This window comes from Conger conger, chromosome 9 (assembly GCF_963514075.1).
Source record: "Conger conger chromosome 9, fConCon1.1, whole genome shotgun sequence".
NCBI classification, from domain to species: Eukaryota; Metazoa; Chordata; class Actinopteri; order Anguilliformes; family Congridae; genus Conger; species Conger conger.
The window spans coordinates 61,098,944-61,108,943 of record NC_083768.1 but is presented as its reverse complement, the minus strand read 5'-3'; the positions used below and the strand labels follow the sequence as shown (position 1 = coordinate 61,108,943).

At 50.3% G+C, this 10,000-nt stretch overlaps 2 protein-coding genes across 5 annotated transcripts in view; one reads left to right on the top strand and one right to left on the bottom strand.

The window, feature by feature from the left end:
* jazf1a (JAZF zinc finger 1a) overlaps positions 1-4,711 on the top strand; it is a 16,130-nt gene extending 11,419 nt beyond the window's left edge. Inside the window, 5 exon segments of the mRNA XM_061255542.1 lie at positions 913-985; positions 2,263-2,420; positions 2,833-2,999; positions 3,945-4,068; positions 4,071-4,711. Coding sequence (XP_061111526.1) covers positions 913-985; positions 2,263-2,420; positions 2,833-2,999; positions 3,945-4,068; positions 4,071-4,120 — 572 coding nt within the window. The 3' untranslated portion in view covers positions 4,121-4,711.
* Positions 4,712-5,838: 1,127 nt separating this feature from the next.
* tax1bp1a (Tax1 (human T-cell leukemia virus type I) binding protein 1a) overlaps positions 5,839-10,000 on the bottom strand; it is a 23,777-nt gene continuing 19,615 nt past the window's right edge. For 3 of the 4 annotated variants that reach the window (XM_061253954.1, XM_061253957.1, XM_061253958.1), the window contains exons 13-16: positions 9,944-10,000; positions 9,712-9,860; positions 8,547-8,626; positions 5,839-7,377 (exon numbers count right to left, since the gene is read on the bottom strand). The exon at positions 9,944-10,000 is cut by the window's right edge and continues 88 nt beyond it. In XM_061253954.1, coding sequence (XP_061109938.1) covers positions 7,176-7,377; positions 8,547-8,626; positions 9,712-9,860; positions 9,944-10,000 — 488 coding nt within the window. In that variant the 3' untranslated portion in view covers positions 5,839-7,175. The remainder of the gene's footprint in view (positions 7,378-8,546; positions 8,627-9,711; positions 9,861-9,943) is intronic. The other variant, XM_061253956.1, reaches the window with a different exon arrangement.

Below are 10,000 nucleotides of genomic sequence, written 5' to 3'. Positions count from 1 at the left end.
GTAATGTAGTGTAGTGTGATGTAGTGTAATGTAATGGTGTGTAATGTTGTGTAGTGTGATGTAGTGTGATGTAGCGTAATGTAATATAATTTAATGTTGTGTAATGTAGTGTGATGTAGTGTAGTGTAATGTGTGATGTAGTGTAATGTAATGTAGTGTGATGTAGTGTAATGTAGTATAATGTAATGTTGTGTAATGTAGTGTGATGTAGTGTAGTGTAATGTAGTGTGATGTAGTGTAGTATAATGTAATGTTGTGTAATGTAGTGTGATGTAGTGTAGTGTAATGTAGTGTGATGTAGTGTAGTGTAATGTAATATAGTGTAATGTAGTGTAATGTAATGTAATGTTGTGTAATGTAGTGTGATGTAGTGTGATGTAGTGTAATGTAATGTTGTGTAATGTTGTATAATGTAGTGTAGTGTAATGTAGTGTAATATAGTGTAGTGTAATGTAATGTTATGTTGTGTAATGTAGTGTAGTGTAATGTAGTGTGATGTAATGCTGTTTAATATAGTGTAGTGTAATGCAGTGTAATGTTGTGTGATGTAGTGTAATGTAATGTAGTGTAGTTTAATGTAATGTAATGTAGTGCGATGTAGTGTAGTGTAATCTAATCTAATGTGATGTGGTGTAGTGTAATGTAGTGTGATGTAGTATAATGTAATGTTGTGTAATATAGTGTGATTTAGTGTGATGTAGTGTAGTGTAATGTTGTGTAATGTAGTGTAGTGTGATGTAATGCTGTTTAATATAGTGTAGTGTAATGCAGTGTGATATAGTGTAGTGTAATTTAGTGTAATGTAATGTTGTGTAATGTGTAGTGTGATGTAGTGTAATCTAATGTTGTGTAGTGTGATGTAGTGTGATGTAGTGTGATGTAGTGTACTGATTGGTGGGTTCTCTCCTGCAGATACAGACCCTCGGGTGTTGGAGAAACAGGAACTGCAGCAGCCCACCTACGTGGCCCTGAGCTACATCAACCGGTGAGTCACGCCCGCTTAGCTTAGTATTTAGGCCTAGTTTAGGCCCCGTTCACTGTGATTTTGGCCTGGTTTACTCTGATTTAGGCCTCGTTAGGCCTGGTATACTCCAGCTAAGGCTTAGTTTATTCTGATTTAGGCTCTGTTTTCTCTGGTTTACTCTGGTTTAGGGCTCGTTAGGCCTGGTTTACTCCAGCTAAGGCTTAGTTTATTCTGATTTAGGCTCACTTTACTCTGGTTTAGGGCGTGTTTAGGCCTGGTTTACCCTGGTTTAGGCCTGGTTTACTCTGGTGTAGGCCTGGTTTACTCTGGTTTAGGCCTGGTTTACCCTGGTTTAGGCCTGGTTTACTCTGGTGTAGGCCTGGTTTACTCTGGTTTAGGCCTGGTTTAGGTCTGGTTTAGGCCTGGTTTACCCTGGTTTAGGCCTGGTTTACGCTGGTGTAGGCCTGGTTTAGGCATGGTTTACTCTGGTTTAGGCCTGGTTTCCCCTGGTTTAGGCCTGATTTACCCTGGTTTAGGCCTGGTTTACTCTGGTTTAGGCCTGGTTTACACTGGTTTACACTGGTTTAGGCCTGGTTTACTCTGGTTTAGGCCTGGTTTACTCTGGTTTAGGCCTGGTTTACTCTGGTTTAGGCCTGGTTTACGCTGGTGTAGGCCTGGTTTAGGCCTGGTTTACTCTGGTTTAGGCCTGGTTTCCCCTGGTTTAGGCCTGATTTACCCTGGTTTAGGCCTGATTTACCCTGGTTTAGGCCTGGTTTACTCTGGTTTAGGCCTGGTTTACACTGGTTTACACTGGTTTAGGCCTGGTTTACTCTGGTTTAGGCCTCGTTTACACTGGTTTAGGCCTGGTTTACTCTGGTTTAGGCCTGGTTTACCCTGGTTTAGGCCTGGTTTACTCTGGTTTAGGCCTGGTTTACCCTGGTTTAGGCCTGGTTTACTCTGGTTTAGGCCTGGTTTACCCTGGTTTACTCTGGTGTAGGCCTGGTTTAGGCCTGGTTTACTCTGGTTTAGGCCTGGTTTCCCCTGGTTTAGGCCTGATTTACCCTGGTTTAGGCCTGGTTTACTCTGGTTTAGGCCTGGTTTACACTGGTTTACACTGGTTTAGGCCTGGTTTACTCTGGTTTAGGCCTGGTTTACTCTGGTTTAGGCCTGGTTTACACTGGTTTAGGCCTGGTTTACCCTGGTTTAGGCCTGGTTTACCCTGGTTTAGGCCTGGTTTACTCTGGTTTAGGGCTCGTTTAGGCCTGGCTTGGGCTCTGATTGGCTGAAATGCTCTGCAGGTTCATGACGGACGCAGGTCGTCGGGAGCAGAAGAAGGTCCAGCCCAAACTCAGCCTGTCACTGACAGGGGGCGTGGCCAGGAGCGTGGCCACGCCCCCACGGCACAGCAGCGGCAGCCTGACCCCCCCAGTGACCCCCCCTATCACCCCCTCCCCAGGTGTGTGTGTGTGTGTGTGTGTCTGTGTCTGTGAGTGAGTGAGTGAGTGAGTGAGTGAGTGTGAGTGCGTGTGTGTGTGTGTGTGTGTGTGAGAGAGTGTGTGTGTGTGTTTGTGTGAGAGTGTGTGTGTGTGAGTGTATGTGTGTGTGTGTGTGTGTGTGTGTGTGTGTGTGAGAGAGTGAGAGTGTGTGTGAGTGAGTGTGTGTGAGAGAGTGAGTGTTTGTGTGTGAGTGAGTGAGAGTGTGTGTGAGTGAGTGATAGTGTGTGTGTGTGTGTGTGTGTGTGTGTGTGTGTGTGTGTGTGTGTGTGTGTGTGAGTGAGTGAGTGAGAGTGAGCGTGTGTGTGAGTGAGTGTGTGTGAGAGAGTGAGTGAGTTGTCATGGTAACGTGCGTCCCCTCTGGCCCCTCCCCAGGCAGTGAGTATGAGGAGGAGGAGGCGGAGCTTGAGTCGGACAGTGACCAATCGTGGAGCACGGAGAGCGCCGTCAGCTCTGAGGTCATCCTGGGCTCCATGAGCATGAGCGGGGGCGACCAGAAGCCCTTCGCCTGCCCCGTGCCCGGCTGCCCCAAACGCTACAAGGTCACCCCTCACCCTCACCCTCACCCTCACCCCCTTACCCCACACCCCCTCACCCCCTCACCCCCTCACCCTCACCCTCACCCCTCACCCCCTTACCCCACACCCCCTCACTCCCTCACCCCACACCCCCTCACCCCCTCACCCCCTCACTCCACACCCCCTCACCCCCTCACCCCCACACCCCCTCACCCCCTCACTCCACACCCCCTCACCCCCTTACCCCCTTACCCCACACCCCCTCACTCCCTCACCCCCTCACCCCCTCACTCCACCACCCCCTCACCCCCTCACTCCACACCCCCTCACTCCACACCCCCTCACCCCCTCACTCCCTCACCCCCTCACCCCACACCCCCTCACCCCCTCACCCCCCTCACTCCACACCCCCTCACCCTCACCCCCTCACCCCTCACCCCCTCACCCCCTCACCCCCTCACTCCACACCCCCTCACCCCCTCACTCCACACCCCCTCACTCCCTCACTCCCTCACCCCCTCACCCCACACCCCCTCACCCCCTCACTCCACACCCCCTCACCCTCACCCTCACCCCCTCACTCCACACCCCCTCACCCCCTCACCCCCTCACTCCACACCCCTCACCCCACACCCCCACACCCCCTCACCCCCTCACTCCACACCCCCTCACCCCCTCACTCCACACCCCCTCACCCCACACCCCCACACCCCCTCACCCCCTCACCCCCTCACTCCACACCCCCTCACTCCACACCCCCTCACCCCCTCACTCCACACCCCCTCACCCCACACCCCCACACCCCCTCACTCCACACCCCCTCACTCCACACCCCCACACCCCCTCACCCCCCCTCCCCTCACCCCCTCACCCCCACCCCTCACAAGATTTACACCATTCATCATGTTAGGGATGTGTTTTATCATATGATATCTCTCTCCTTCTCCCTCCCTCTCTCTCTCTGTACAGAATGTGAATGGTATAAAGTACCATGCTAAGAATGGGCACAGGACGCAGATTCGCGTACGTAAGGCCTATAAGTGCCGCTGTGGGAAGAGCTACAAGACCTCGCAAGGCCTCCGGCACCACACCATCACTTCCACCCGCCGATACCCACCGACACCATCCGCAAGCTGCAGCCATAGTGACAGTCACCATGCCGACACCATCCGCAAGCTGCAGCCATAGCGACTGTCACCATGCCGACACCATCCGCAAGCTGCAGCCATAGCGACTGTCCCCATCCCGACATCATCCGCAAGCTGCAGCCATAGCAACTGTCCCCATCCCGACATCATCCTTAAGCTGCAGTCATAGCGCTGGTCGCCATGCCGACACCATTTGGAAGCTTCTTAGCTGTAGCGCTGGTCGCTGTGCCAACCCCCTCTCCCTTGTTATGCCACACTGCAGGATTTTGTGACTTTGAGTTCATTCTGTTTTCAAAATGATGCGTTTTGTAGTTTTTGTACATTTTGCACAGCTGTGACCTCATGGTGCCCCCCCAGAGAGGGGCTGGCGGGCGGGTGTGTGTGTAGAACCTGACCTGGGCCAAATATGGACCTGAAGCGATGTGTCTGGCCCAGGTCCACGGAGAACACAGAGTATTAATCACCCCCCGTCCACTGAGAGGAACATGAGACGGATTATTCTCTGAACACAGATCCACATGTATATACATTTATATCTATATGTAAACTTTCATAATCATGTCGTATATAAAATATAGTTATGCTTTATTTTATACTGTATTTCATATATATTTTGAGGTTTTTCTGTTTTATTGGCCTCTTGGATATTATAGTCATTATTATTATGGATGTTATTTTGGGAGGAGAGAGAGAGAGGGAGAGGGAGAGAGAGAGAGAGAGAGAGGGAGAGGGAGAGGGAGAGGGAGAGGGAGAGGGAGAGGGAGAGAGAGAGAGAGAGAGAGAGAGAGAGAGAGGGAGAGGGAGAGGGAGAGGGAGAGGGAGAGGGAGAGGGAGAGGGAGGCTCCTGACTCCACTGCTGGTTACATGTTCATTGTTCTTGTTGTGATTGTGTGATTGTGTGATTGATGCGCTGACCGTGTGTGGTTTCCATTGGACCTGTGATTGGCAGGTATCCGTATATTACAGCATTCCAGTTAGGGGTGTGGTTAGTGAGAGTGGGTGGGGTTAGCTGGGGTTAGGGGTGTGGTTAGTGAGAGTGGGTGGGGTTAGCTGGGGTTAGGGGTGTGGTTAGTGAGAGTGGGTGGGGTTAGCTGGGGTTAGGGGTGTGGTTAGTGTGAGTGGGTGGGGTTAGCTGGGGTTAGGGGTGTGGTTAGTGTGAGTGGGTGGGGTTAGCTGGGGTTAGGAGTATGGTTAGTGTGAGTGGGTGGGGTTAGCTGGGGTTAGGGGTGTGGTTAGTGAGAGTGGGTGGGGTTAGCTGGAGTTAGGGGTGTGGTTAGTGTGAGTGGGTGGGGTTAGCTGGGGTTAGGGGTGTGGTTAGTGAGAGTGGGTGGGGTTAGCTGGGGTTAGGGGTGTGGTTAGTGTGAGTGGGTGGGGTTAGCTGGAGTTAGGGGTGTGGTTAGTGTGAGTGGGTGGGGTTAGCTGGAGTTAGGGGGGTGGGTAGTGTGAGTGGGTGGGGTTAGCTGGAGTTAGGGGGGTGGGTAGTGGGTGGAGCAGCAGGTTTCCAGCAGTAAGACAGTATTAAGCAGGAGCGACAAGGAGGTGAGTGTGTACAGTGTGTGTTAAAAGTATATTTGTGTTTCCAGTGTATGAAGCAGCAGTGTCTGTTCAACTGAACATTTTACGACATCAGATCTGTGATTAATAATAAAATGGGAGTCTCAGAGTGGCCTTGTGTGCCACACCCTCTCCCCTAAAGAACAAAAGAACACGCCCACTTAACCTTTCTGCCTTGTTTTATTCAAGCTCTTTTACACAATCAATCAGATCAGATCCCAAACCGGGAACCTGACCTGGAAAAGCACAGCAGGCATGGTGGGGATGAGAGGCAGACAGGGAGCTTGGACGGACGGACGGACAGACAGACGGACAGACGGACAGACGGACAAGTGGGGCTTGTGTACAGTAGCAGGGTTAGGGGTAGGGTTAGGGTTAGACAGGGTCGCACAGAGCTTCCACGCCCCAAATTTCACACACCAGTTTGGATGGGTGTTTTTTAGAATGTTTTTGGGAAGTTTTCAGGAACATTATTGGAATGTTTTCAGGACATTTTTAGAAGGTCTCCGGAGTTCAGTGTTAAATCCTGAGCCCTTTCAAGGCCAAATGATGAAATTGATTTGCTGAACTAACACATAACTCGTGATAAAAACAGTAATTTTTATTTAACTTTCCTATTGATATGGACGGTGTAATCACAGGCTGTGGTGTGACACAAAATAGCGTCAATATCAATATTTTATTTTAATATCTGTTTTCTTTGGTCCTTTATGTGTAATTATTAAAACATGATTGTGTCCACACAGGGCCTTGTCGTTCTCAGTGCTCTGATCTGAAAACTCCTGCACTCCTGCACTGCAGCTCTATGCAGCCCTGTGATTGGTTGTAATCATTGTGGTGTGCTCTGATTGGTTGAAATCCCTGGGCGAATGTTTGCTCCAGCATTGTGGGAACAGATCTGGTTATTCTATATCCGAAAGTGTGATGCATAATCCAACATCAAAGCAAGGATCCAGGATACCTGAAGTTATTTTCCTTCTGTAAACACATAATGCCATAACATCCAGTGCAATTAACTTATATCTTTTTAAAAATAATTATAATTATAATTTTAAAAGTATAATCATGAATACTAATGATTACCAAACAAGCAACTTTTCTCCCGGAGAGCAGAACATGTGACAGGAAGAGAATCGCTTAACAACTTCCCAGCATTCAATGCTGCATGTGACAATCTACCACATCTCCCTCACATACACAAACACACACACAGACACCACACACATACACAGATCTGCACACTCACACACACACAGACACATACAAATACACACACACACACACACACACACCACACACATACACAGATCTGCACACACACATACCCACATACAAACACACACACATACACACACAGACACATACAAACACACACACACAGACACACACACACACAGACACATACAAACACACACACATACACACACAGATACACACACAGACACACACACAGTAACAGTAATGACTCCTCCACTCCAGTGGGTGGCGCTGTGCTGTTTCAGTCAAAGTTGAGCACGTTCCCGTCAAAGTGCGTGTTGACGTGTCTCTGGAACAGGTGCTGCTGGCAGTCCAGGGGGAACTGCTGGCTGCAGACGGGACACACCTTCCAGTGGCTCTCCACGTGCTCCTCGAACTGCCTCTGCTCATAGTGCGGAGGGAACACCACCTCGCACAGAGGGCAACGCTTCTGTGTGTCCTCACTGTGGAACAGAGTCCCCACTATTACACACTATTACACACACACACGCACACTATTACACACACACACACACACTATTACACACACTATTACACACACACACGCACACTATTACACACACACACACACACACTATTACACACTATTACACACACACACACACACACTATTACACACTATTACACACACACACACTATTACACACACTATTACACACACGCACACTATTACACACACACACACTATTACACACTATTACACACACACACACACACACTATTACACACACTATTACACACACACACGCACACTATTACACACACACACACACACTATTACACACTATTACACACACACACACACACACTATTACACACACTATTACACACACACACGCACTATTACACACTATTACACACACACACTATTACACACACTATTACACACACACACACACACACTATTACACACACACACACACACTATTACACACACACACACACACTATTACACACTATTACACACACACACACACACACACTATTACACACACTATTACACACACACACGCACACTATTACACACACACACACATTATTACACACACACACTATTACACACACACACACACACACTATTACACACTATTACACACACACACACTATTACACACACACACACACACACTATTACACACTATTACACACACACACGCACACTATTACACACACACACACACTATTACACACTATTACACACACACACACACACACACACACTATTACACACACACACGCACACTATTACACACACACACATTATTACACACACACACTATTACACACACACACACACACACTATTACACACTATTACACACACACACACACTATTACACACACACACACACACACTATTACACACACGCACACACACACACACTATCACACACTATTACACACACACACACACTATTACACACACACACGCTCACACACACACACACACACACTATTACACACACACACTATTACACACTATTACACTCACACACTTTTACACACACACACACGTGTATATGTATGTGTATAGGTGTACAGGTGAGTACAGTTGTATGTGTATAGGTGTACAGGTGAGTATAGTTGTATGTGTATAGGTGTACAGGTGTTACCTGGAGTCGAAGCAGAAGCTGGCCGTGCCGTTGTGGGCGGGGCTGGGAGGATCTGCTGCCTGATCTCCATCGCCGCCCTGCTGGGGAGAGAGAGGACCAGGGTTACACAGTGCTCTCTGCTTGGCTGATATCTCTGTCATTGTAATGTTTGTCCGGTTTACCCCCAGTTGGGTTTGGGGTGTAAGTTTCGGTGGCAAAGATTGGGTGGTGTGTAAGTTTTAGGGGGGTGTGAGTTTTAGGGGGGTGAGTTTTGGGGGGGTGTGAGTTTGGGGGGGTGAGTTTTGGGGTGTGAGTTTTGGGGTGTGAGTTTTGGGGGGTGAGTTTTGGGGGGGTGTGAGTTTGGGGGTGTGAGTTTTGGGGGGTGAGTTTTAGGGGGGTGAGTTTTGGGGGGGTGTGAGTTTGGGGGGGTGAGTTTTGGGGGTGTGAGTTTGGGGGGGTGAGTTTTGGGGGGGTGTGAGTTTGGGGGGGTGAGTTTTGGGGGGGTGTGAGTTTGGGGGTGTGAGTTTGGGGGGGTGAGTTTTGGGGGGGTGTGAGTTTGGGGGGGTGAGTTTTGGGGGGTGAGTTTTGGGGGGTGAGTTTTGGGGTGTGAGTTTGGGGGGGTGAGTTTTGGGGTGTGAGTTTTGGGGGGTGAGTTTGGGGGGGTGAGTTTTGGGGTGTGAGTTTTGGGGGGTGAGTTTGGGGGGGTGAGTTTTGGGGGGTGAGTTTTGGGGTGTGAGTTTTGGGGGGTGAGTTTTGGGGGGTGAGTTTTGGGGTGTGAGTTTTGGGGGGTGAGTTTTGGGGGGTGAGTTTTGGGGGGTGAGTTTTGGGGTGTGAGTTTTGGGGGGTGAGTTTTGGGGGGTGAGTTTTGGGGGGGTGTGAGTTTTGGGGGGTGAGTTTTGGGGGGGGTGAGTTTTGGGGGGGTGTGAGTTTTGGGGGGTGAGTTTTGGGGGGTGAGTTTTGGGGGTGTGAGTTTGGGGGGGTGAGTTTTGGGGGTGTGAGTTTTGGGGGGGTGTGAGTTTTGGGGTGTGAGTTTTGGGGGGTGAGTTTTGGGGTGTGAGTTTTGGGGGGTGAGTTTTGGGGGGTGAGTTTGGGGGTGTGAGTTTGGGGGGTGAGTTTTGGGGGGTGAGTTTTGGGGGGTGAGTTTTGGGGGGGTGAGTTTTGGGGGGTGAGTTTTGGGGGGTCTCACATCGCTGTGCTGCTCTGGGTCCTCCAGCCCGTCGGGGGGGTTGAGGTTGCGGGACGGCTGGATGCAGACCACAGGGGTGTCCCAGGAGGGGGGGGAGAGGGGGGTCCGGGCCCTGCTCCCTGGGGCAGGGGGCTCACTGCCCGCTGCACCTGGGGGGCGGAGACCAGGGGGTATCACCATGGCAACACGCTACAGAGGGCGGGGGCGGGGGCGGGGGGTGCAGGGGGCTCACCTGCAGGGAGGGCGGAATACGGGTTCCCGAACTGCAGCTCCGCAGGGCATTGTGGGT